Source organism: Callorhinus ursinus, unplaced genomic scaffold (assembly GCF_003265705.2).
Source record: "Callorhinus ursinus isolate GAN/ISIS: 27379988/994484 unplaced genomic scaffold, GSC_fseal_2.0 scaffold14, whole genome shotgun sequence".
NCBI lineage: Eukaryota > Metazoa > Chordata > Mammalia > Carnivora > Otariidae > Callorhinus > Callorhinus ursinus.
Window position 1 is genome coordinate 40891040 of NW_027397076.1, and position 26504 is coordinate 40917543.

General features: G+C 46.3%; 1 protein-coding gene across 2 annotated transcripts in view; it reads left to right on the top strand.

Moving 5' to 3' along the window:
• PPM1H (protein phosphatase, Mg2+/Mn2+ dependent 1H) overlaps positions 1–26504 on the top strand; it is a 238370-nt gene that overhangs the window by 177414 nt on the left and 34452 nt on the right. For both annotated transcript variants that reach the window (XM_073900727.1, XM_025883158.2), the window contains exons 7-8: positions 19501–19564; positions 23115–23222. In XM_073900727.1, coding sequence (XP_073756828.1) covers positions 19501–19564; positions 23115–23222 — 172 coding nt within the window. The remainder of the gene's footprint in view (positions 1–19500; positions 19565–23114; positions 23223–26504) is intronic.

Here is a 26504-nt window from a genome sequence, read left to right on the forward strand (position 1 = left end):
TAGATAGATAGATAGATAGATAGATAGATAGATAGATAGATAGATAGATATGAAGTCTCTGGAGCCAAATAGAGGGATGGAAGCAGAAAACGGAGAAGGAAGGAAATGAACAAGAACCTAGATGATTTAGTCCAGAGATAAATGTAAGGGGTAAGTCATTAATTACTCCAATTACCTGTTGAAATAGGTCTCTTCAGCTAGCCTGTAATCCCCCAGGAGGGGGGCAGTCCCTCCCTTGGTGCCTGACACCTAGTGAATGGCCAGGGATTATTTATTGGAGGAAAGGAAGGAAAGGGTGTGAATGACTGCAGTTGAGATGGCGGGCAGTTGTGGATGGTGGTTGGGAAGGGTGGGAATAAGGAGCTTGCTTGCATTTGAGATAAGTTAAGCTTGAGGCAAGGCCGTCTGTGTGTTCTTTCTATGCCAGAAGGCCAATTAGATTTATGCAGTCAGAACACACTTGGTAAACAAATGGCTAAAGATTACCCCCATTTTATAATTTTTAAAATGTAGATAAATTCAGGGACTAGATTACATCCAACTTTGTACATACACACGCAGTCGCCTGCTCTCTCTCTCTTACACACACACACACACACACACACACACACACACACACTCACTGTGTTAGCATGATCCTAAGAAAATAAGCAGTCCATAAATAAGCTGTGTTTAATGTATGGAACTCCACAGAAGGTACCGAGTGATTGAGGAGCCAAGCCTGAGAATGGCTTCAGTCAGACATGAGTTGCTGATTTGTTTAAGCATGGTTCCCCACGCGGTTATTGGCTCCAGCTTTGGCTCTGAGCAGAGATTTATGTCTATCTTTGTGTATTTCCTACCTGTTCTTTTGACTTGAAATTGACACTTAAGAAAATGGAGAGCTCTTTATATCTTTGTTGAAATAAGTGGGGAAGTTTAGAACCAGGTTAGACCACTGCCCTTGTAAACTCCCTCCCTCAACCTTAATGAATTCCTTTTTTAATCGTTTTAACCTCTCATGAGAAACCTCAGATCTGGCAGTTATCTTTTAGACTTAAAAAAAAAAATGGGATCACATTTTGCTTCCTTTCTGAGTTGTCTATAGAAAGAGAAGAGCTGGCAAATTAATGCTATAGAAAGGGAGATGAAGGTCTATGGCTCTTTTCCCACAAACGCCTTAAATTACTACCAAGTGGTTCGAATTGGTTGAAGGTGGTCTGGTGAGTATTTGGTATGTGTCACACTCGAGGACACAGGTCCCTGTCATGTCCCTTTATGTTTTGGGGCTTCAGAATTAGCCTCGGCCTGTGAACTTGTTTTTCCGAAACCCTTCTACAAATCAAGGGTTCATGTAATTCAAAGCCCTTTAATCCTTGTAGTAAATACCTACTTGTGGTGGAAATGTTTATGCCCACCACGAATCATGACAGCAGTGACCCTACCTGACAGTTATGGGAAGAACGAAGGGCCAGACCCTGCAATGAGAGCTTTAGGTGATTCCTCATAGATAACAGTCTTATGAACTAGATATGTTTCACAGATGAGGAAACTGAGGCAGAGAGGCTACATTTCAGGGTTACATAACTAGTAAGGTGGGAGAAGCTGGGGTGTGAACCCAGACAGCGTTACTTGAGGGTACACACTGTTTACTGTGCCGAACTGCCCGATGCTGAAGGACTCCTCCTCCTCGTTCCCATTCTGCAGTTGAGCAGATGGAGACTCCGAGGGATTAGGTGGTTTGCTCGGCTTCTACCAATGCAAGTGTCAGAACAAGGACTAGATCCCAGGTCTCTCTGATAACAGTGCCAACAGTCCGTTTTTCTTCGGGGTAAGAGTAGACCTAATTACTCAGTTTTGAACTGTGACATAAAGTTAAGCAGGGGGACCCCTATCCACCAGGATTAATGTCTTCCTGACAGTCCTTTAAACAAGAGGATGGGATGAATGAAGCATTTCAGGAGCTGCTGAGACACTAACTTTTCTAGTTCCTGGTCCGACCTCCTATATTGCCGGCCAAATTAAACCACGAGGCTTCACGCTTGTCCCTAAGAGTCTTTGTGTGATTTGGGGGTGCTCTTGGTGGGGAAGATCCTACAAGAACCAGGTCTTCCGTGCTGAGGGCAATTGCCTTCTCTCGTTCAGGGAGCATCATGGCAGCTCTCCGTGGTGCGTCTGCAGCAGAGAGGAAGGTGTGGGAGAGGATGTCAGCTCTGGGGGGGCCTTGTCTCATCATCAAGGATGAGTGTGTTGCCTCCTGATGGGGAGCTTTTCTCTCCCACCCTCATGCTTTCTCAGAGACCGTGGAGCAGCTTGGCAGGCCCAGAATGTGTAGAGGACAAAAGGTTATTGTCACCAGCACCTTCATAATGAAACCGGTCTCTTCCCTGGCTCTCCCACCTCCCCTTCGCCTGCCTCAGATCGCTTGCCCAGTAGTTTGATTTACAAAGGCATTTTCTTCACAGTACCCCTGGCACTGGGTCGGGCCCTGTCATGGCCCAGTCCTCACCTTCTGTGCCTGGTGTCATCGGTCCCGGTGCTGGAATCCCGGCCTTGCCTCAGTGCAAGCTGGTGCCCCTCCTCCTCTTCCTCCTCCTCCCTAGCCCTTTGTGTCGAGCTGCTATTGCATGATGCACACTAGCTGGCAGTGTGAGCTCTGTGGCCCAACCTGCAGCCCTCCGAGCCACCTCAGGCTGGAATTTGCTGGCAAGCATCTATGTTACTGAGTTGAAACAAGTTTCTCACAGCTGCCTTTGTGGCACCAGGTCCCGGCTCCTGGGCCTGCTGGTGATTTAGCTTTCTCATGTGGGTTCAGGGTTCGTCATGCGCTGTGTCCAGGCACATGGGCGGGGGGCGGCGGGCGAGCCGGGGGCCCAGGAGGACGTTAGTGTGGAAGGGGGGGCTATAGCTACACCCCTGGCATCGAGCCAGGCTCTCCAGCAGCTGTTCCTGGCCTGACGGGATTTGTAGAGAGCCAGGGCCAAAGAGGAAGAGAAGTCCATCGTGTGAATGCAAGATTGCTTCCAGATGGTTCTGGTTATGAGTAAAGTACACCAGAATTCTTTCCTTAAGCAAAGCCTTTCTAACATTTATGATGGTCTTATTTCAGAGAACAGCCTGGACCCGTAACCTGAGACGGCCTGGCTTAGTTAGTACAGAGTTTACAGCTTTGGGAGATGGGCTCCATGGGTACTGGCCCTTGCTCTGCCAAGATTCTCGAGCCTTGGGCAAACCCTGGGCACCTACGCCTCTCATTGGTAAAATGCTTCCTTTGCCCCTTGCTGCCAACCTCTCTGTCTGGTGGGGGATGGGCTTTGCTCTGCTTTTCAGAGCTTCTAGAAAAGACAAATTCCAATAGAAAGATTCCAGTATGGTAGTCTTTCATTTTGATCTCTTGCAACCCTTAACTCTTTATGATTCTAACTTGATGAGACATCAGGGTCATTTTCCCCTTCTGTATTTCCTTTAAAACTATGAGCAAATCAGAGATTTTTCCACTGGAGCAAGCGGGGTCAACCACCATTTTCTCCTTTTAGTACTTACTACTTTATTAAGGCAAAGGAGATATTTTTTCTATTCTGAGTGCTCTCCAACACGGTAGCCACTAGCCACATGTGGCCATTTAAATTTATATCACTGAAACTTAAATAAAATTAAAAATGTTTTCCCAAGTCACACTGGCCACATCTCCATTGCTTAGTAGCTAGATGTGGCTAGTGGCTGGTGAATTGGACAGTGCAGATAGAGAGTGTTGCCATCATCACAAACAGTTCTACTGGATGGCCCTGCTACTTAGATAATGTAAGGGTATGAGTCTAGTTGTGTGGGGAGGACATGCAAGAAGTCTGCAACTGAACATCCCAATGGCAAGGGATTTAAAGAAAAAAAAAAGACAGCTGAGTACAGATAGGGTGAGTGAGTAGAATGGCATGGCCACATCTATGGCTTCTGGCCCCACTGCTTGCTAGTCTCGGAGGTGGCTGAGGAATGGACTTCGCTCCATTTTTCAGATCTTCAGAGGCATCAGTCGCTGTGTTTAGGGACAGCTCATCTCCCAATCCAGCTCATCACTACTTGGCAAGCCTGCTGGCAGGCCTGAAGCCTGAATGAAGACCCATTTCCTTTGCCCTGGTCAGTAGCCTACCTCCCTCACCCAGCCTCTGCCCGCTGCCTGCTGGACTGGTGCCGGCCATTGGCACTTCGGTTCCTCTTGCTTTTCCTTGGGGAAGTATTTTCAGATCCTGAGGGTCTGATTTAAAAAGCAACTTCACTTCCAACGCTTTCCATTCTGTTTGGGGTGAACTCTATTCTCCATCTGCAGCCTGGAACCCAGCTCGGGGATGAGAGCCACAGCCCCACAGCATTGGGCTTCTTACCAATAATCCAAGCATTTTCTGGAAAGAAACTCACTGGAGGCAGCCCCAAGCATGGCCTGGAGCTACTGGGTCGAGTTTTACAAATATTGTAGATGGGGCTTCTATCTTACTCTTCACTGCTCTTTTCAATGCCCTCTGACAGCACATTCAGGCAGGCTGACAGGGAAGTGGATAAGCAGATTGAGAAATGCCACAGAACGCTTTATGAAGCCAACTCCAGAGCTGCACCGCATATAATATAAATTGATTTATTGAATCAAGCACAGAAGCCCTGTTACAGAAACCCCAGGCTTTATCCTCCGGAGCACCACCTATTAAAGCAGCCCCAACTGACACTTCTCATTAGCTTTTCCACTGATCCCCAGGCAGTTTTTAAAGGGACAGTGTCCCTCTTTTGGGCCTGAATTTATATGTTGGCCATGCCTGTGGGTCTAATTAGCATAGCATTATTAATCTCCCTTGGAAAGCCTGCATTTTCTATAACAGCTTGACTCTTGAGTTTTAAAGAGTAATTGGAAATTTCAAACCCTGTCCTTTTCCTTCTTTTTGTTTTTAATTACTTTTAACCCAATCTTTGGAAACCTACCTGCAGATGTCTCTTGACTAGCAAACGTCATTTCTCGGTCCCGTCTTGGTGCAAATCCTGACATTACTGTTGTGCCACAGACCTCATGGGGAGGCTTTTTAAACCCACCAGAGAAATATCACGTTTTAATTTTATAATTACTTCACAAGAAAGCAGGCCTTTCCCTAGTTAAAGCTGGTATTAATTTCCTCCCAGAAACTTGTATTTTCATAACTTAATGATTATAGGCCACCTTGGCAGCAATCTGATTGCTGAAAGCAATCTGGAAATCTGACTTTGTAGAGAAGGGAGGGGCTTGGATGTCATTCCAGAGAATGTTAACCCTGTGGATTGTCCAGGATGGGCATTGGCTGGGATAGGGAACAGGCACCTGAAAAGTCCCCGGGTCCCAAGTGCAACCTGGGGCTGAAGTCTGAGCCGGTCAGCCTCACATGGGGAGGGGCTGTTCTTGGGGCTCCCGGAGCCAAGATGATGAATCCTTATTTGCGATGTGCATGTTCTGCATCTTTTCAGGATTTGCAGCTCTAGCTGCAGGAGCAGCAGGGAAGAGAGCCTGCCCTGCTGTGTGCAGCACATCTCCTGACAGTGATAAATGACTCCTTCCTTCCCGCCTCCCCCCACCACTCTGCCCATGAGGCCAGAGGAAGCTATGAGCTATTTACAAATGGTTGGAAGCCAAGACAGACAGGCATTGTCAGGCCACAGGGAGGAGAAAGAAAAGAAATGCCCAAGCGTGCTCCCTGTTGATTGTCCACGCACACACACCTCTCTGCTCTAATGATAGGGGTTAATTTATTATTCCTAAAGTGGCCAAACTACTGCCAAGCCTTTCTTTCCCCTGAGACCCTTTGAACAGTCCTGGCATTTGTCGGTACCCATTCATATACCCCTAAGTAGAGCCTACCCCCTCCCATTCCCCAGTGACCATTATTTGGGGCTCGACAGGACATGTGTGGTGGTGACTTAGCTCTCAGTCATCTGGGGAAGTGCTTGCATAAATCCCTGTTAAAATAGCCAATGTCCTGGGCACCTGAGTGGCTCAGATGGTTAAGCATCTGCCTTCGGCTCAGGTCATGATTCCAGGGTCCTGGGATCGAGTCCCGCATCGGGCTCCCTGCTCCTTGGGAGCCTGATTCTCCCTCTGCTTCTCTCTCTCCCTCTCTGCCTCTCATGAATAAATAAATAAAATCTTAAAAAAAAAAATAGCCAGGGTCCTTTTAAGCAAGGACCCCCCAAGGCAGGCACTTGTATTTATATTTGGCAAACCTTTATTGTATGCCTGCTGCCTATGAGACATTGAGCAGTAGTTAAGAATGTGGATGTGGAGCTAGACTTCCTGGCTGGATCGATCCTCAGGTGTGGCTTGGCCAAATCATGTCACTTTGGTTTTCCCACATGTAAATGGGATTCATGACAGTACCTAATAGGATGTCATGAGTTGGTATGGTCGTGTGCGTTCAACACAGTCTAGCATGTAATGAGTGCTCTAGGTGCCTAGTAATATAATCATTAGATACTATGGAGAGTGAGGTGGTCGGCAAGGTTAGGTCCACAACCTAAGAGGTGTTGAGTTGCTTGCTTCTCAAAGTAATGGCAGGCTAGAAACCAAAAAGTAAAAGGAAGGCAGTTTAGAGAAGCAAGAGACTGAAGGAAGGTCAAGGTGTCCCGGCAGGTCTGTCCCCCAGCTGCTGTGGCAGGTGAGCACGGAGAAGGTGGGGCTGTTGTCTATGGGAAGAGACACGCTCAACACAATTAGGAAACCTCTCTGCCCTGTGTGCTGATGGGTAGGGTGTTTTCTGTTTTGTTTATTTGTAGGCCATTTTGTTTGTTTTTAGAGGATTTTTTTTGGTCTATACATCGACTTTACTACATCTGTTTTTGAGTCCTGGATGCTGAACTTTTTAAGGTTCCCTGTAGCCCTCCTGAGCCATACCCAAGGTGCTGGGATACCAAGCCCCTCAGTAGCCAAAGCGTGCTCTCCCATAGGAGGGGCCTTACCAGGTAGGACTGTGTTCACTTCATAGGGATGACCAGCTGGCCCAGGGACCAGCTTTCCAGAAATTTATTGAGCAATACCACTTTACCTGTAAATCTGTTCTTAAATTCTCAAGAGTGAGAGAAGTAGATCTGTTAGAATTTGTGCATAAATAACTAAAGCAAGACAGAATATAGAGCTTATTTATAAAAGGGGGGTCTGAAGAAATGGCTTTGTGGTGACGTTCAAGGGAGTGGTGGTTTTTAAGAGCGGAATTTGGGGCTGGGGGAAAACTTCATGGGGGAGGCTGTGTTTGAAGCACAAGTCTAGAAATAAGAGAGGAGTTTTAGGAGGGTTGAGGGCCAAAGGGAAGGACACTCCGAAGGGAGGGCACAGCACAAGGGAAAGCCCAGAGGTATGAAAATAAGATGTGTGTTGGGAATATGGAAGCCAGAGGTAACACCTAAAATAGTTTCAATAGTCAGCATGGAGGAGTAGGTTCCATCTGTGTCCTAGAAGCCCCCTGTTGTGCCAGGCATTAACTCTTTATTTACCACACTGTAGGGATTCCAGGGGAGAGTCCAGAGCACCAGAAAAGGGAAAGGAGTTGGGGTGGGGGCTTGGTACAGTCATTATTTGCTGACCAGTACAGAAACATTTCAGTGTTTTAAACCTCTGAATGTACTATATTGCCGTGTATCAGCTATGACAACATTGCAGGTGGTAGCCTAACATAAGTGACAGGCAGAAGCAAGTGAGAGGGTGTGGGGCAGGGGTCGGTAGTGAAGGGACCCAGCAATCTAGATAAGTAGATTGAAGTCAATTCATGGGGAGCTTTGAATGCAGTGCTAGGATGGCATGAACTAACGTCTTATTTTCCCACCCTTAAGAGCTCTGCACCTCTGTAAAGTATGAAAATGACACACAGCAGGGCGGAAATATGGAGCTGACAGTATATTTAGAAGGACATATGGTCCAATCCTCAGCCTATTTATAAGATCCTATTTTTAAGGAAATTCCAGAGAAGTGAGTGCTACAACACTTCACCAAATTTCCAGGTACTTAACCACCCTGCCAAGGAAACATTTTCCTGTGTCTAACCTACGTTCCTCCAGTTATAAAATTTCACTCTCACCAGAGCTTGATAAAGTTTTTTTCTTCTCTCTGCCACCCTTTCCCTGCCCATAAGGTTTCTGAGCAGAAAGTCAGTGTTGCTGGTTTCAAGCTGACAGGCCCATGAAGGTGCTAACCTACCACGGCTGGGAGACATCTGCATCAGATTCAGCTGAGGTGCTAGTTGAAAGCCCCAAGTTCTGGACTTAACCCAGAAATCCACGTGGCAGAGTGGGAGAACCAGCACCACTCTGAACCCTGAACAATTTCATGCTGCCACCATGTTCCTCTTAGCTTCAGACAAGACTTAGAGCAAGGGTAAGGTTTAAGTCTGTCCCTTGCTGAAGAATTAAACACACATCCTTCTATAAGAACTGGAAATGCTGGTAATACATTCACATTTTGTTCTTCACCTTGTTGTTCTGGTAAAAGCAATAATGTTCAACCAAGTCTAGGTTCAGATTCCACCAGGATTAAGTCAGCTTTGTCCATCATCCAGGTTCAGTCAAATGTAATATATTGTGCTCAGGAACTTAAAGGACAGAGCACAGGGCTTCATCTCTGATGTGAAGAGGATGTTTTAACCATTCCTCATTCAGTAACATGGGCGTTATGTTGGACACTGGAGATAGAAGATGAAAACAATCCCCACCCTCATGGTGCTCACAGTGCAGTATAGGACAAGCCCACACCAAAAGTGGAAGAGGAATATTTACACACAGTGAAGCTTTTTCATCTGGAGTGATTATTAAAAACATTCCAGAATCCCTGATGTCCTGGAATCTGTATTTTTTTTTAAACCTCTCAGGTGATTCCTGTACATCCTTGAACATTGGCTTTGGGCAGCCTTAGCCTTAGGTATCCTTACTGTGGCTATGAGCAACCGCTAGCAGAAATGATTGGTTAAAGAACACTGGGCAGCCTGGGCTCTTGAATAGGTTTGTGACTTCTGGCCGCTGGTTTTGCTCCTGCTGTTGCGTGGGAACTTCCTTGTCTACCTATGTGGGCCAAGGACCCTGTGCAGGAGGGGTCATGGACTGGACTAACAGTGGAAGATGGGAGATGATATCAAGCCCATTGTTGCCTACAGTGGGTCAGAGTTGAGTTGAGTGTCTCTTTTCCATATTGATGCTTATGCCTATAACCTGGATAGTCCAGGCCCCGGGCAGGGTATAAATATATGGAATAATTAGGAAACCATGCTCCTAGGGCATCTAACTTGCTGGTTTCTTATTCCTCTTCATCCTGAATAAATGATACTCCCTCCCCAGATTTGCCCAATCCTTTTGGATGGCCTTGGATCACCCTGTGAAAAACTGGGTATCTAAGTGTGAAGATTTAGAGTCTGCAATATATTATCAACAGGATAATTTGAAAGCTCAACCTCAGGTTAGACTTAATTCTACGGTGATCTGGAACATCCACCATATTGGCAAGAGAAGAACAAGCCTAAGAAGGTGGTATGTTTAATCTTCTGTGTGACCTACCACTTTAAAAACCTGGGGGGTTGGGGGGTAAACTTTTTAAAAATTTGTATGATTTACCCTGATGATGAGGATTAGTAATTAAGCAGTCCTATTGGATATCATGACATTTTATGGCACTTACCATGTATTCATAGCTCCTTAAGGATGGCAAAGAACCATGACGGAGACCACAATGCACTTTGCAAAGGGCAGACCTGGAAGTGAGTTAGACCTCTATTTCCTAGTTGTGTGACCTCCATTTTCTTATTTGGGTTAATGTTAATATCTGTCTTATAAACTTGCTTTGCATTATAAAAGTTTAGGGGCACCTGGGTGGCTCAGATGGTTAAGTGTCTGTCTTCCACTCAGGTGAATGGAGCCTCAACTGGGGCTCCCTGCTCGGCAGGGAACCTGCCTCTCCCTCTTCCTCTGCCAACTCCCCCTCCTCATGCGCTCACTCTCTGTCTCTCAAATAAATAAAGAAAATCTTTTAAAAAAAGAATTACATAAAAACAGTCCCCAGAAGAGAGTGTACAACCAGTGATGGGTATATTAGAACTTCTGTGAGCATTCGGGTTGAGGCGGCAGCAGAAGATTTAACAGTTGTTAAATCAGTTGTTGCCTTTACCATTCATCATCTGAAACAGTGGGGCTGCCTTAATGCAGGACCTCAGAGTTTGGTGCTCTTTCCATTGGTAAAGATCGTCAGCCATTGCCCAGGCCTGTGCTTCTTACCCTGAGGCTCGAGTCACGTGAGGGTCAGCAGAAGATTCCAGAAGACTGAGGGTTTCAACTGAAGATTTTGGGGGTAGAGGAGGATATTTTTCTGTGTTGAAATAAATGTTACATATATGATTATTATGCAAAATTCTCTTGGCTTTTTGGGATAAAACAGAAGACTTGAAAAAGCACTGATGCCTACTTTGAGATACTTGAGCTCTGCCAGGTGATGTGACCAGTTCAAAGACGCTCGAATGGAAATACTGAAATGATGTAGCATAGGATAGAGTCCTGGTGCATGTGTGGCTTCCCCGTGGGGACACTGCAGGACTTGGTGCTCCCATGTACAAATATCCGTGTGTCCAGAGAGAGAGAGAGAAGCTTTGTGAACCAGAGGAACTGGACTCTGCAGTAAAACCCTCTTTGCAGGGAACAGTCTGTCTGCTGTTTTCTCCCCACCATTCATGGAAATGGGGTCAATTTTGGTTATTTCTTGGTTTGTATATATTGACTTGGTTTCATACAATATAAAGGCCAATGTCAATGAAATTCATGTTTGTTTCAGAATAAATGGTCCCTGAGAAAGCAGAAATCATTCCATATCTGTGTGCTCATAAAATAAGGATCTGTGATTCATACCTATGGGAGATCTAAATGTTATTGATTAGAGTATGGAGAACTCTCCTAGCCAAGTGCTAATGCACACCAAGTGGATACTGAATCAGAAATAATTTCTAAATCTGAAATTTCCCTAAAAGTCATCCAGAAAGTTTTATCCTGAAATAATACTGGTTCTGTTTTGTGTACATGCACACATGACCAATTACATTTCTGAAAGACTGACTCAAAGCATCTTCTTCTGTGTGAATCCTTTTTCATTCCTAATCTTGGGCCCATGAGTTCAGAGATGACTTTTACTTTATTTATATTATTTAACTCCACATTCCCAGCACTTGTGCTAGTGCCTGGCACTTAGTACATGCTCAGTAAACATTCATGAAGGATTCTGGTAGAGGCCATTGCTCTCATCTGGTCAAAACCTAAGCTGATTTGGAGCTACTAGGAGCAGGTCCTTTTCCTTTACCCAAATTTTCAGCTGTGGGTAGGGACCCATTAGTGGGTTGTGAAAGCAATTTCATGTAGGGAGATGAGCATTTTGAACAAACTAAGTAGTGTAAGGAGAAAAGGAAATGTCAGTGTGTATAACATGGTAAGGGTGAATATTGCTGGGTTAACGAGATCTGCTCTAACTAAGCCAGTAGACTTTCCCCAGGAACGTGGGCTAGTGCAGTGAGAGCAAGCGCTGATGCCTTGTGCTATCCCCCCACAGACCTAGTGTGAGGAAGAGGAGTCTTTAGGCCAAATTACAAGAATGGTTACTGCTTCCAGAATTCCAGACAGGAGCTGGTTCAGGCATACTGGTGATAGGGAGGGGAGAGGTAGGCATTTTCCCAGGGATTACGGGTCTATGAATCGGGGGATTTCCTCAAGGGCAACCACAATGTCAGGGAACAGAGGAAAAAGGTTTTCTGGAGAGATAGCCAGAAGGTTCTCCCTTTCATTTGTTTCTCTCATCGGAGATAGCCAGATGTACACAAGCTAGGCAGCACGGCACGTCCAAATTATATCACCAAATATTAATCATGCTTTTACAATTCAAGCTTATTGTTTGAGATTGAATCCAGACTATTGTGCTATATTAGCACAAGAACATCAACTTGTATATAGCTCAGGGCCTCCAGGCCTCAAATAATTTAAACGATGCTCCAAGGACTAAAAGGAGAAAATGAGGTAGCATTTGTTTGTAGAGCCTTGGCCCCACAGCGAACTTTCCCAGGAATCATGTAATCAAGATATCAATTGATGACGACTCCTAGCACAGAATCCAGGAACTCAAGGCATCAAAATATGACCCCTGCCCCCCAAAATGTAGATTTACAAATAACTAAAGTCTGCTATACAATGGCAAGCCTGTGACAGAGATGTTGGATCTGCCCGGAAATATCTTAAAGGATACTTCTGAACCCTCAAGCTACCTGGTAGATACGGGATATTTCTCAGTGTCTTCCAGCTCATCCTGAGGCCACAACGGCCGCCTCTCATCCTGATTCCAGATCTCTGACTTGAGCCTGATTTCATTAAGCTTGGCTCAGATCCTCTTCCCTGACAGTTTAGTGACATTTTTCCAGCATATTAAGATTTGATCCAGAGATAAATTTGAGAAATTTCTGGGGGGATTTCTTAACTATGAGTCTTGGAAACCAGGGAAAAGGGCCTCTTGGAAGAAGATATTAAAAAATGAGAGTAAGATCTAATAAAATAGAAAATACTCTTATGTTGCTTTACAGGAAACACATGGATATTCATACAGTGAAGAGGGAGAGTGGGTTGCCTGTTGCAGGGCCTCCTCAAGGAGCAGGAAGCAGCCTTCATTTACTGCTCTGTGGCTTTGGGTTTGATTCCTTTGGAAATACAGATTGCTGGCAGGAAAAAGGAAGCATGAGGTGACGGCCAGCTCTGTGTTGCTTTTTCCAGGAAGGTCTGGGGAGGGTGGGTGTGGAGAAAAGCGAGGCAGGGGAGAGCCTCTGCGGATTCCATGAATTGCTGAATTGGGGTTGTGCCAAGCCCTTAAAAGCCATGAGTGGCATTTGGGCTCCAGGCATGTGTCTGCTCCTGACCAGCCAGGCCCAGGTGGTGTTTCATCCCAGCCTTCTGGGATTCAAGCTTTTGTTGAGATTTGGTCATAGGAAGCAGAAGTGGGGACCAAAGACCTAGACATTTCTGCTCACCATCCTCCATCCAAACCTGCTCAGCCCCTATGCAGTGTGCCCCTGTCTAAGACTTGGTTTTTGCTGTGAGCAAAATGAGACTTCCTGTGGCTTTTACCTTCCTCCCAGAAGGGGCACTCAACTTCTTGCTGAGGGGGAGGGAAGTGCTCCTTTCATGCCTATTTGAGACCAACCCCAAAGCATTCCCTGCAGATTATTAGCTCTGAGGTATCTTTCTGAGTCTCTGATTGGTCACTTTAGAGCAGAACAGTGGACTTCTCTGAATAAAGTTGCCCAGGCGCTGTCCTTTGTGCTTTGATATCGGCAGCAGTAATGAGTTGGGGTGTCTTGGGTGTTCAGCAAAAAGCAGTTTTCCTGTGGGGATGTGCTGTCTTCTGGCCCATGCTCCCGTTATCTGTGCAATACACAAGCAGTGAAGAAAGAACTAGGCCCCTGCGGTCACCATTGAATTAAATAGCACCTTATCCTTCACAAAGGACTTCTCAGACATATTTGCATTTAATCCTTGCGGCCTCGTGCAGAACCCAGCTGAAGAAGCACGTTCAGTGAGGTTGAGGGACTTTGCCAAGGTCACACAGCTAGTTCAGTTGAAGACAGAGCTGTGACTTCAAAACCTCTGACTCCAGGCCTGATGTTCTCTACTAGACCACAGCAGAGAGAAGGGAAGATCTAGTTAGACAGCTTCCCAGGGGAGGACAGGCATCCCAGGCCATGGTGAGAGGTTAGCGAGTGGAAGAATATGACTCACTGGCATGTGTCATTGGGGTCATACAAATGGGTTGTTGGAATTAGGCAGTCCCAAAGGGGTCACGTTCTTCTTAAATGCCTTTGAAGTACTGCTGAGGGAACCAAGACTTAGGGAAATGCGTGGTATTTCTGTCCCTCTTTCTAATTAAAGGTCCTGATCTGGGAGAGAAAGAAGATCATGGGAAGTGATCTACGTGGATGGTGCCAAAGTGTGAACTTTGGGTCGCTGGCCTGTGGGTTCAGATGTCCGAGTGGGGACTCTGACTGAGAATGGAGAAATCTGGCAAAGGCACAGAAGAACTTTCTTAGTGGAAGACTTGCTTTAGCAAGTTAATATGGAAGAAATGTGTCTAGGTAACACTTTAGACCTTGGAGAACCATGTAACAACAACAACAAAAAAACACCTGCCATTCTGGAGGTGGAACTTAGGAATCATCAGGAGAAAGTAATAGGCAAGAGTATCATAAATGCTGTTCTTTTATAACTTTATGACTGTGTACTACTATATATTGGTAATAAAGGGGAACCTAAAATTCTCATGTAAAGAGGTACACACAAGTCCAGGGTATCCCTGATTGGACTAGGCCCTGAATTTCAGCCATAAAAAAGCTTACTGTGAAGGTAAGATGAGTGGGGAAGCCAAGACCTTGTTATGTCTTTAGCGGGAAGCATGCATGCTGAGGAGAAAGTGCTAACCTTCACTCATCTGTTCATCCACGTAGCTCGGATCAGCTTCGCATCCACAGTGTGCCTGCATGGTTGTGGACAGGAAAGTGAATAAGACAGAAGTCCCTGCCTTCATTGAGCGAATGTCCTGGGGCTGGGGGGCTAGAAAGAAGTAAACAAAGTTAATAAATAGGTAGCTTGCGATTGTGCTGCGGAAGCACGAAGAGCTGCAGCATGATGACCCGGAGCGGTCAGGAGAGGCGCGGGGGGCAGTATGGGAGGACCCAGGGGAAGAAGGGCCCCGGGGCATGTTAGAGGGACCGCGAGAAAGCCGGGCTTAGGAAAGCGGAGGGATTAGCGGAGGGATACAAGAGATCCGAGCGGCGTGCAAAGATCAGATCACAGAGGGCCATGTTGTCCAATGGGGAATTTTAAGCTGAAGAGTGAAGATTGTGAATTAAAAGAAGTTGTTGTGGGAGACTGGCTAGCAGGCTGCTCGTCCAGACCGAAAATACAGGCAAACCTCTCTCTGAAAACAACCACGGAACTGACACTGGGACGAGATGTGTTCATCCTGGAGGCGTCCTGTAATTGCTGCTCATCAAGAGGGTGAAAGGACGTCCGTGTGGCTGAACAGGGACCTCTTGAGCTCAGATGTTCAGAGAATGTGTCTAAAAGACCGCAGAGAGTGGCGCACAGCCAGCCAAGACCAGAGGCAGGCAAGGGACATGCCTGCCGGTGGGTGCGTGTCCGCTGCAGGCAGCACCTCCGAGACCCAGAGAGCAGGCAGGGAAACTCAGAAAGCTCTTTGCTTTTGTTTTGTGAATATGTGTAGGACGAGAAAATACAGAAGGGCAGAATAAAGCCACTGCCCAAGGTCGTGGGCGTTCATTGATTTGCTCACACAGTCTAATATTTCTTGGACACCCGTTACATTTGGGCCCTCTTTAAAATACCAGGGATGCCACAGGTGGTGAGGTGAATATCTCCGTCCTCAGAACTTAAGCGGGGCATGGGGTGCAGGGGGCAGTGGAGAAAATAAACACCAGGAAGGAAAATACTTCACATGTTGGGGGGGGGGGTAGATGACAAGGACAAAAACGAAGAAGGGGAAGAGGACATTTGGGGGAGGGGAGCACGTTAAAGAAGGTCATTTCATTACTTGGCTTTTATTTAGAGTATGATGGGGAAATCATTGGGGGGTTCGAGCAGGGTAATGACGCTCTCTGACATTTTAAAATAATTACTCTGGTTGCTCTGAGAATAGAGATAAAGGACAAAACCGAGCAGTTTCCAGCACCTTCACCGCCATCATCCTGGCCCTGGCACAGTCTGCTCTTACCTTGATAATTGCAGGCAGGCCCGGTGAGGCCATTGCCATGGTGTGGGCAAGAGACGGTGGTGGCGGCAAAGGTACTGGACCTGTTGGGAAGGTAGAGCTGACCGTATTGGGTAGGATATCAGCAGACAAAACCCTCAATTCCTCTTGTGTTTCCCTCTTACTAGAAGATCAAGTGGATGTGGGAGCCTAGGCTGCCAACAAGGGAAGTATTCAAAAGAACTGTTCCAAGCAGAGGCTGGCTGATGAATGTGTATGGCCAGCAGGAGGGAGGTAGAGTGCTGGGACCAGGGAGGGGACGTGGCCTGGGAGCCCCAGCAAGCCAGTGAGAGAGGAGGGACGGCTCGCAGTGGGAGGCTCCAAGGAGAGGATGTCCTTGGTGCAACCCACATGACTGGGGAGCTAGGGAGCCATAAGGAAGGTCATCGGGAAGTAGGTTGGGAGTGACAAAGTCAGGATTCCAGAAGCATTATCCACACATCTAAAATGACTGAGAATAACTGCAGGGGAAAGAGTGGGAAGCCACCTGTGAACCTAGGCGGAAGTCATCAGGGAGGATGGGAGAGCATCCAGACCTGTGTGAGCAGGTAGAGGGACCGACTCGGTGGCAGCAAGCCTCAGTCTGGAAGGGCGAGTGAAGTGGGAGCAGTCAGGGCCTCCCTCTTGCCTTAGAAGTCAGAGAACTTTGAAATATGCCAATGGCTGACTGAGGGGTTTAAGAAAGAATTTCCCAAGGCTGTTCTCCAATAGAATCAGCTGATGCTGCATGCCGCAGAGCTCCCAGGACAGTGACTGTCCAGAGCAGTCCATTGCACGACAGAAGCCAGGGACCCATATGAGGCGTGTTGGTATAGGAGGGACTCCCACACTTGGGACACAGACAACTTGGCCTCTCAGTCTCTCTCAGTGCTGAGGTTTTCCTTCCCATAGGTCTGGACCAATGGTGCCTTTTCCTTGTCTTTTCGGCTTTGCAAAATCCACATTGCAAGGGAAACCATTACTTTTCAGAAAATGTTTAATGGGAACTTCTTTGCTTAATGAAACTTACCTCCACTTAGGGAAAGCGCCTTTAATTGAGCCCTTTTTAAGCCTCGATTTTTTTTTCCCCATCCTTCCGTCAATTGGCATCATAAATATTCATTAAGGATTGACCCAAAATAAGGGTTATTCTGAAAATCTTTCCTAAGCCTTTCAGTTTTGCTTTCTTGTAACAAGTAATTATTTGAATATGATCTCTGGTCAATTATATTATTGTAAAAACTAGTGAGTAATTGATTCTTGGAGTTTTTTAATTGAATCAGGATTTGTGAAATCATGGGATCTGATACGAAGGAAGAGATATTTTCTGTGAATCATAGGTCCCAAGTAACTCCCTCTCTTGGAGCTCCAACTGCAAACCATTGTCCTTCTCTTGCATCCCCCAGCTGAGAAGGCTGCAGTCAAGGCTGAGCTGGAAGGGTAGAGCCAAGCCTAAAGCCTGGACATGGACTGTAATGCAGTATGAACAGCAGATAAGCCTTTCCAATGGGTAGGAACAGGGGTGGCCCTCTAAACTGCAAACACACGTTTGTGGGAGGCCCGCTGTCCATGGGAGAGGGCTCTGGTGGGCTCTGCGGTCTTGTCCCTGGTCTTGTCCCCAAGCCCTGGTCACACCCACTTCAGAGCCTTTCTCAGGCCATTTTCCTCTTGGCCCTTGAGCCACACAGTGTCAGCTTTAGGATCAAGCTAATTGATCAACTGACTTTGAATATTAGCAAATGACACTTGGTCTATAGTGATTGTTCTCAATTTTGATGCATAATGTAATCACAAATTTGACTGCACAAAGTAGCTTTAAAAAAAAAAAATCCCAGTGCCTGGCTATCACCCCCAGAGGTTCAGATTTAATTGTTCTGAACTGTGACCTGGGCATCAGGAATTTTAAAAGCTCTCCCAGGTGCTTCCATGTGTAACCAGGATTGAGAAACCACTGGTTTAAGAATTCATTCATTCCCCAAGCTGAGTGTATTCTAATAATAGTTCTATTTGTTCCCCCAAATGACTTGTATACCACAGCATTTTAAATAGTTCGTGTGACTATAAAAACATCAAAGTAGCTATTTCCACCTCGTGTTAATTGGGTAGATTTGGGGAAAGGAAGTAGTACAGTTCTTTTTTTGAAATTGAATTCCTAGAGTACCTCTGGGCCCACTTGATGGCAGTACCAGCAACTTGCGTTTATCACGCTCTCAGCTTGTGCCAGGCACCGTGCTAAAGGCTTCCGAAGCTCGGCATATTCATTAGGCCATCTTAATCCTCAACCCTGTGAGTAAGCCTCAGTTTTCCTGTCTCTGATTAATGAGGATCCTGAGGTCCAGAGAGGCAGGTTCGCCTGCTTGCCCAGGGCTGAACAGGAGCCCAGGCACATCTGGTGCCAAATCTTCACTGATCCCTTAGGAAGGAACAACTTACCTCAATAATTTCCCAGAAAATAAGGGTGTCCCTGTGTTAGCTTTCGGGTTGAACTCTCTTTGAATTAGATTGTATTCTTTTGTATATCCAGAGCTTTCATAAATTTGATTTCAGGTTCACTCCCAAGTTGCCTATATATATATAGACCGATCTGTCATCTATCTATTTATAGGATATATATATATCCAAGATTGGGAGCCCATTTCACAAATTAGTTTTCTTCATGCACTCAGCAGACATTATTTTAGAGAAGCGTCTTGTTTCTAGCACCTCACCTCGTAGACGCCACCCCAGTTTTTACCTGGTGTCCCTAATACTTCTCTGAGGTGGTAAATTGGCAGTGCTGTCCCCATTTTACAGAAAGGGGAGCTGGTGTGCCAAGTATTCGTTATCTATTCTATTAAATAGTAGTAGTAGTTACCACTAAATGAATACTTCCCACGTGCCAGGCTCTGTGCTAAGCTCTTTACATCCTATGTGATTATCCTTATTTTACAGATAAGGAAACTGAGACCAAAAAAGGTGGAGCTCCTTACCCAGGTACAGTTAGTAATCAAGTGCCTTGTTCCTTTGCTGCTCATGTGTTATTTTAACTTCTTATGAGCAAAATGGCAAGACGTAGACTTCATTTTCTCTCCTGTGTTAGCCTGACCACCCTCTGCTGTCTATGCACTGGCATCCAGACAACCGTGTCTAGAACACACCATTGAACCATAAACTGGATTTTCTTTCCATGTGTCGAATGGCCATTTAATATCAATGGTGAAACAAAGAATTTTCTGCCAACCTTGACTATCGTATCGAGGTCAAACAGGCTCTAAATGTTCCTTCTCCAGCCATCCCAGTACGAGGCTGCTTTGGTGTAAACAACCCCTGAAGGTCAGAACCAGCTCAGGGAGCAGTTTCACTCTCCATCCTTCTCTGAGCTCTGCTGTTTCTCAGCTTTGGATTAATGACAAGACCCTTGTCACTGCTGCCAGGCCACTTCCAGGCACACAGGCGCTAAATGCTAAGGACCAAAACCCACCTACCGCCTTCTTGCTAATTATGAGTATAACCCCCCCCTTATTTTCTCCCTCTGCAAGCGAATACAGAGTCGATAGCTTCTGGTTTGTTAATTATGTGTATCCACATAGTTCTGGAGGAAGAATAAGTCTGTGCACGGGGAGATTGGCAGCGTGGCGAGTGATGGAGCATCCGGGAGAATGAAGAACCTAGTCGCCTGTGTCAGGGCAGCGGGTCACTAATTGAGTGCAAACCTTTTTTTTTAAATGTTGTTTATCCCCCTACAGGGCATACAAAACCATTGAGGATGATGACTTGAAGTTTCCCCTTATATATGGAGAAGGCAAGAAGGTAGGCATGTGCACTCCCCCTGGACCGAGAGAAGCAGGCTCTGTCCCCGCACCGCCCATGGCAGTCTCTGTGCCCCACTCCGCAGCCTGGCATTTTATAGCCCTGACAGCTTGAAAGACTCTCCCCTTCCATCATCCTTCAGGCCTCCTGTCTTGAGGGTCCGAGGAGTGGCGGGGGTTGGGAGAGGGGAGGATGAGTGGTGAGCACAAGGGACGAAAGTCCATTTTGTGAAAATAACATTCCATTTCTCCAATCTATCTGAATAACTTTTTACAGCGTTTAACCGTGACCCCATGCACGTATGTCATCTCCCTGTGTTTCTGACAAGCCACGAGGCAGGCAGGGCTGGTGGTACTAGGTCCATTTGGCAGACGAGGCCGCTGAGACTCTGAGGTGAAATCGGCTCCTGCAGAGTCACACAGCTGGCCAGGGGTGGTGGGAGATGTGGAGCCACAGCCGTCTCCCGGCTTCTGGAACTCTCACGCTCCACCACGGAAGTTCAGACTCTGCAAGGATGCTTCTCTGCTTGCCCCAGGCAAGGGGATCCAAAGCTTCACTGTGAGGAAGCTGGAGGATCCCGTGCACCAGAGCCTGGGCTAAGCTAGCAAAGATCGCTCGTCACGAGCTCCCAGGGCCCCAGTCAGAACCACACCCTAAGCAGCAGGCATGCTGTGGAGCACGGGAAGGCTGTTTGTCTGTCTTGGTCTAGGAGCGGAGGCTGGAGGAAGTGGCCATCCTGGACTGGAGATGGGGAAGCTTTGAAACTGTTTGCCAGTAAGAACAAACAGCTCTGAGTCATTGCATTCTTCCTCTGAACACGAGTACACTTCAACTCTGTCTGGGCTGAGAGCTCCAATTAGAAGTGAAAAACGTGCTCACATTAAGAAGAATCTTCAACTGAATTTTTTCCAATATTTCATAGTTTTTTGGAGGAAGAAGTGACTCATAATAAAATTGAAGGGTGCCTTTATGGACAGAACTTGAGCGTGTGTGTGTGCATGCACCTCTGAACGTACATGCGTGGGAGAGCACACGGGTTTAGATTTGGGCTCAGTGTAGCAGTGATTTCAGTGGAAGGAGACATTCCGTGGAGGGAATGAAATACAAACATCTGATTCACAGAGGGATCATTTTTCAAACGAATTTGCCCTGTTCATAGAAATGGGCCACCTTCTATCTTACCATCCCTGATTGAGAATCGTGACAGGAAAGGACTCTTTTCCTGACAGTGTTGCGTGGGCCTGTCAAGGTGATGGGTACCGTTAATGCACATCTCTCAGCCCAGTGACCTATGCCTACAGCTGCAGTGCTTTGTGGGGCTGAGATTCTCAGTATTACCCTCCTATACCCAGGGAGTTCCAGTAAGCTCAGAGCCACCTCCTGTTACCTTTGTATCCCATGCACCTGCCCAGCCTGGTACCTGACACACGGCTGGCCTTCAATAAAGGCATCGGTATTAAGTACACTTTTCAGTTACGTACAGAATACTTTCTCCCATACCAGAGGAAAATGGACTAATGTGTTCTTAGAAGATGATCAGAATAAGATTTAAAGGAGCCAGGGGCTTCCCCAGTTCAGCAAATGTTCATTTCACCAGGACTTCATGTTCCTCAAGCATTTCAGTTAATTAGGGCTTGACACTTCTGTGATAGGCAACTGGCAAGTTCTGTCATCGTACCTGATGGCCTATTTAAAAGCCACTGTGGCTCCAGTCTGTTCCAGGCTTGCTCCATTAGTGAAGCAGCACAAGATCCCTGTCAGGGGATCCATGATTTCTTGCGAAATCTTTACAACTGCAACATGTCAGTTGTATCTAGATCCTTTGCAGGGGGTTTCTCTTTCCCGTCTGCATACACCTACCCAGAAGTTTCGGAAGACTTTCATAGCCATAACTTCTCATTTTATTCGTGCCAGTGCTTTTAAGGATTTGTGTGGGTAACACCTACGTCCTCTGTAAACAAGTTCAGTAACTAGCAGAAACATCAGATTTCTTTAGACGAAAACGCCCACCTGTGCTTTTCCAGCCAGAGAAGCTGCCATTGCAGCGGGGAGAGCAGAAGAGCCGCAAGGGACTCAGGATTTTCACACTTGGAGTTGAACACTTCTTAGCCAGTAGGGAGTAGGCGCAGCTCCCCAGCAGAGCAGAGAGTTTCTGCAGCCCGCCTGACCAGAGGTCCCCAGGCTTCGTATCACATGCCTGCATTTTACCCCCTTTGATTCTTGCTTTTAAAAAATATGTCATGGTTTCATTTCCACTTTAATGCAAACTGCCCATCTTCTGATCTGAAACCAGCTCCAAAATCCATAGCCTTTTTGGGAAAACAGGATGAAAATGCTGGTCATGTTTTAGACTGTCATGTTTCCTCGCGTTTATAAGGTACCCTTATTACCCAGACAGTAGAGTGAGGAGTCAAGCCCGGGTCTTGGCACCATGACCCTACACCGGATATGTTACTGATGATCCAAGTGTTAGGCCATTGGGCTCCATTCTACCAAGAAAGACTTTCACTTCATCCCTCTGTGCTTACCTGGCTCAATGCTACCCGTCCTTCTGCACAAAAATGTCATGTCACCACCTCTGGGAGGCTTTCTCCGCAGAATTTTTACCTCCTCTGAAGTCCTCTAACCCAGGGCGCTTGTGTCATTCTGCACTTGGCCATGCTCTACATGTCTTATCTCCCTTCACAAGTTCCTTTATATTAAGGACAAGTCCTTAGACATTTGTCTAAGCTTGATTTCCGCACATAGTAGGTGCTCAGTAAATGTTTGGCTAAGTCAAATCTGTGGCATCCCGGGAGCTATTTAGGCTGACTGTGTAGGCATTAGTTTAATAGTATTGTTTCCTTAAAGCTTTGGGAAAACTAAACTGTTTAGAGAAAGCACAGGTGGTGAGGTCTCAACCCTGAGGTCTCTGTGTAGTTATAACAAAGTGACATTTCCACCCAGAGGGAATTTATGGGGATGTTAGCAGGCCGGGTTACAGAGTTGCAAAGAGTTTCTTTTCTCTAGCCATGAAGTGCCTTCTATGAGCTTTGGGAGGGTGGGAGCTGCCACTCACTTTTTTTTTTTTTTTTTTTTTTTTTACATCTCTCACTAGTGCCTCTCAGGAACAGGAGACACGGCTGGTGTGTTCAACAGGTTCTTGTAGGGTGGGTATATCACAGACAGATGGTTGGATGGATGGACAGATAATGCTGGATTTGATTTGAACTGATTTCAGGAGCTATAGCCATCACACGTGTTGGATTTAGTTTCCTGGATACCCTCCCTTCCTTCTAGTTTCTACAAAAGAACTCTGAAAAGAGACAGCAGCAACCCATGAAACTTGGGATAATTGGTAGAAAAACCACTCCTTAAGTACAGAAGTGATCTTGGTGAGCCCTTCCTTGGAAACAGCTACCCACATAAGTTAGTAGCAAGGGGCATGGAGAGGGACAGAAGGAATTGGAAAATGAATGCTTCTCTCTCCGCCTGTGGCAGCTACATTGTGACGGGAATGCTTTTTCTGTATGTGTGAATCTTTCTGATGACCCTCTGCTTATACCCCTAGGCCCGAGTAATGGCAACAATTGGAGTGACCAGGGGACTTGGGGACCATGACCTGAAGGTGCATGACTCCAACATCTACATAAAACCATTCCTGTCTTCAGCTCCAGAGGTACCACATGAGGTTTTTGTTTCTGTTTTGTGCAGTAAAATATTGTGTACATGATTCCTCCCGGGACTCGCTCCCCATATGCAGACAGTAGCTAGCTTGTGTCACAGGTACTTGTGCAGTGGTCCTTTTTCCCACTCCATTCTCACTTTGAGTGTCTGGGTTCCTGCACTCCCCCACTTCCTGCCCAGCTAGCTGCACAGCCCCCTAGAGGCGTTCCTGCCTCCTCAGTCCATCCCACATTTTGTCATCGGACAAATCCCCAAACAGGTACTCTGACTCCTGTTAGCTCTGAAACCTTCAACCATACCCCGTGCCTATGAGAATAAAGCCCAGATTCCTTTGGTTGGCATTTGAGGCATGTTACAATTTTGTCTGTCTTTCTAGACCAAAAACTTGATCTCTATTCCCCCGAACTAGCCAGAAAGAACTTGCTGTGTCCTTCCTGTGCACGACCTTCAGTTTCCTGGAGTTGCTTAGATTCTTCCTTCTGCCTGGAATGCCTTTCCTCCCCATCTCCAAACATCCAGAGTCTGCTGTGGAGACTTCCCTGATTTCTCCCTTCCCTGACCAGAAGTAAGGTCTCCCTACAGATCCGTGTGAAGCAGCTGCCTTTTACTGCCTTCCACTTTCTGCCTTATTGCAGAGTTGTTCCTGTATATACCTTATCCCCTCTTTGATTTTAATCGCCTGTACAACTTATATCATTCAGCTGATGTTTAGAGGAGTTAATTGGAAATCAAGTTGTCATCTTTTTGGTTAAAAACTTTTTCTCACCTAAAACTTATGTTAAAAATAGCCAACAACACATGTTTATAACTTATGATACGGGAAACAATATCTAGTTCTGTTTCAGGGTGTATCTTTAGAAAACGTTTTGCTTCTATGTTGTAGAGAAATCTAAGTCATAGTAGGTTAAGGGTCTTTTTTTTTTTTTTTCCACCTGTCGGGGAGGCTGGAACTTGGTGGTAGCTAGTGTTGGTGCAACCCCTCAAGTGTGCCAGGATGGGCATCTCGGCTTCTCTGCCTTTCCCTTCATGATTGCAAGATGGTGGCATAACATCTTCACACAAGGCAGGAAGGAGGAAGCAGGCAGCCTGTCTGTCCCCAACAGTTCCTCACTTGCGTCTCATTGGCCAGGACCGTGTCACATGACCCCCCCCCCCCCCCCCGGCTGCAAGGAAGGTTGAGGGAGGGAGATTTAACTTTTCCAGTTTTTACAATAGAAGGGAGAGGTGCGTCAGGAACCAATGGTGTTCACATTCTGTGCAATTACCTGTTAGAACAATGCCTTGCACCGGAAATGCCCAGAATGTTCAAATATAGCTCCATCTGCATGTTCTTCCCAAGGGTAGATGCTGTTTTATTGAAGGCTCTTTTTGTTGGAGGAAACCAAAACCCACTCAAGCTAACTCAAAAGAGGAGGTGCTTGTTATAATAATATTAGACGAGATGTTTATGGTGCACACAAGAAGAACCCTTAACAGCCAGTCTTTATGGGAGCGTGCTTCTGGAATCAAGGCACCCCCCAGAGAGCCCCAGCAGTGGGAGTCTGTCACTTTCAACATGAGGGTGTTCTGCCCTTATGTGGCCAGTCAGGTTCCATATGTCTCTGCTACCAGTCAACCCATTTTCTCACTCTCCCGATTCCTGATGACCAGAGAGCAATCTCATTGGTTCAACTCCCTTTTTATACCAGGCCACAAGTGACTTCCCAGCCCATAAATTGCCCCTTTGGCTTGTCCACTCCAGAGCCCTTGGTGGGCATAAACAGCCACCCAGGCTCACCCCTTTGGCAGGGCTGTGAGCAGGGGGTTGGTTCTTTTAGAGTTTGTATTGCTGAGGCTGGCATTCAAATTACAAGTAGCCACAAGAGGTTGGGAAGTCACAGAGGGGGAATCTCTAGTAAATAGAAGGCATGGAAGACACACACCTTTCCTGATATCACCCAGCATTTCAAATGAGATCAGCCTGGTGGAAATAAAAATTGCCATTCATCAGAGCCTATAGATGTCTCTCTTTTAGCCCTCCCAGCAGTTCTGCATGACGAGGACCAATACTACATAAAGTGTCCAAGGTGCCCCAGAAGCTTGTGGATCCCTGATCCCTCTATTCTGGCCAACCTCAGGGTCCATAAATTATTGCTGAAAACTACTCTTGGCCAGAGGAAAGCAATAAATACTAGGCTCATGGACTCTATATTTTCCTCTCTTGAGAGAGAGGCATTTATTAGACATATTAAATGGTGCCATTGTCTTTCTACTTTGCAAAAGGGACAGATGAAGTGTGACTCATGTTCTGGGAGGGGGGGTGGTCCTCAGAAAGCACTAATTAAACATTTTGCTTCTTAAAGCAGAGTAAAAACCTCCTTCTCATCTCCTTCCACACACACCTATGCTTTCTATATAAAGTGAGAAGACATGTAGTTTGGTTTGAAGGAGAATGATTTCTGCGCAGTTAGATTTTAGATCTTCTAATTGCTCAGTTGCTGTGGCTCCAAAGAAGAGACTGTAGGTTTAAAACTTGGGCATGCATGGTAGACTCCCTGGGGACTGATGAGAAAGCCCAGTTGGTGGATCAGAAACCTTACGTCATCTACGTAGAGTGATGCTAGTTCACAGGGAATTGGGTTGGTTGGTTCAGTTTTGGTGAGGGACTGACAGGTGGGCAGGGTGTTTAAAAGGAAACTGGCCACCTATGGAAAAATGTAAGTGCTGTTAGAGCAGGTGTAGAGTTCAATAAAGTGTAGTTTTTATAATAACAAGTGATGTTTATTAACTGCTTAGTCTGGGCCAGACAACTTATGGTGTTTTTTATACACAGTATCTCATCTGATCCTCACAACAACCCCAGGAGGTCCATATGCCTATTATACCCATTTTGCAGATTGGGAAACTAAGCCTCAAAGAAGTGAAATAACTCCCCCAAGGTTGAACAGTTATGAAATAACAAGATGGTACTTGTACCCAGGTCTATCTAATTTTTTTTTTAAGATTTTATTTATTTATTTGACAGCAAGAGACACAGTGTGAGAAGGAACACAAGCAGGGAGAGTGGAGAGGGAGAAGCAGGCCTCCCGTGGAGCAGGGAGCCCAACATGGGGCTCGATCCCTGGACCCCAGGACCATGACCTGAGCCGAAGGCAGACGCTCAATGACTGAGCCACCCAGGCGCCCCTAGGTCTATCTAATTTGATCAGGGTCTGTAGGAGAGAGTAGCTGAGTTCAAAGAAATGTCTTTGGACAGTGTCTAAGGGACCCTTTGAGTACAGGTTCGAGGGGCTCT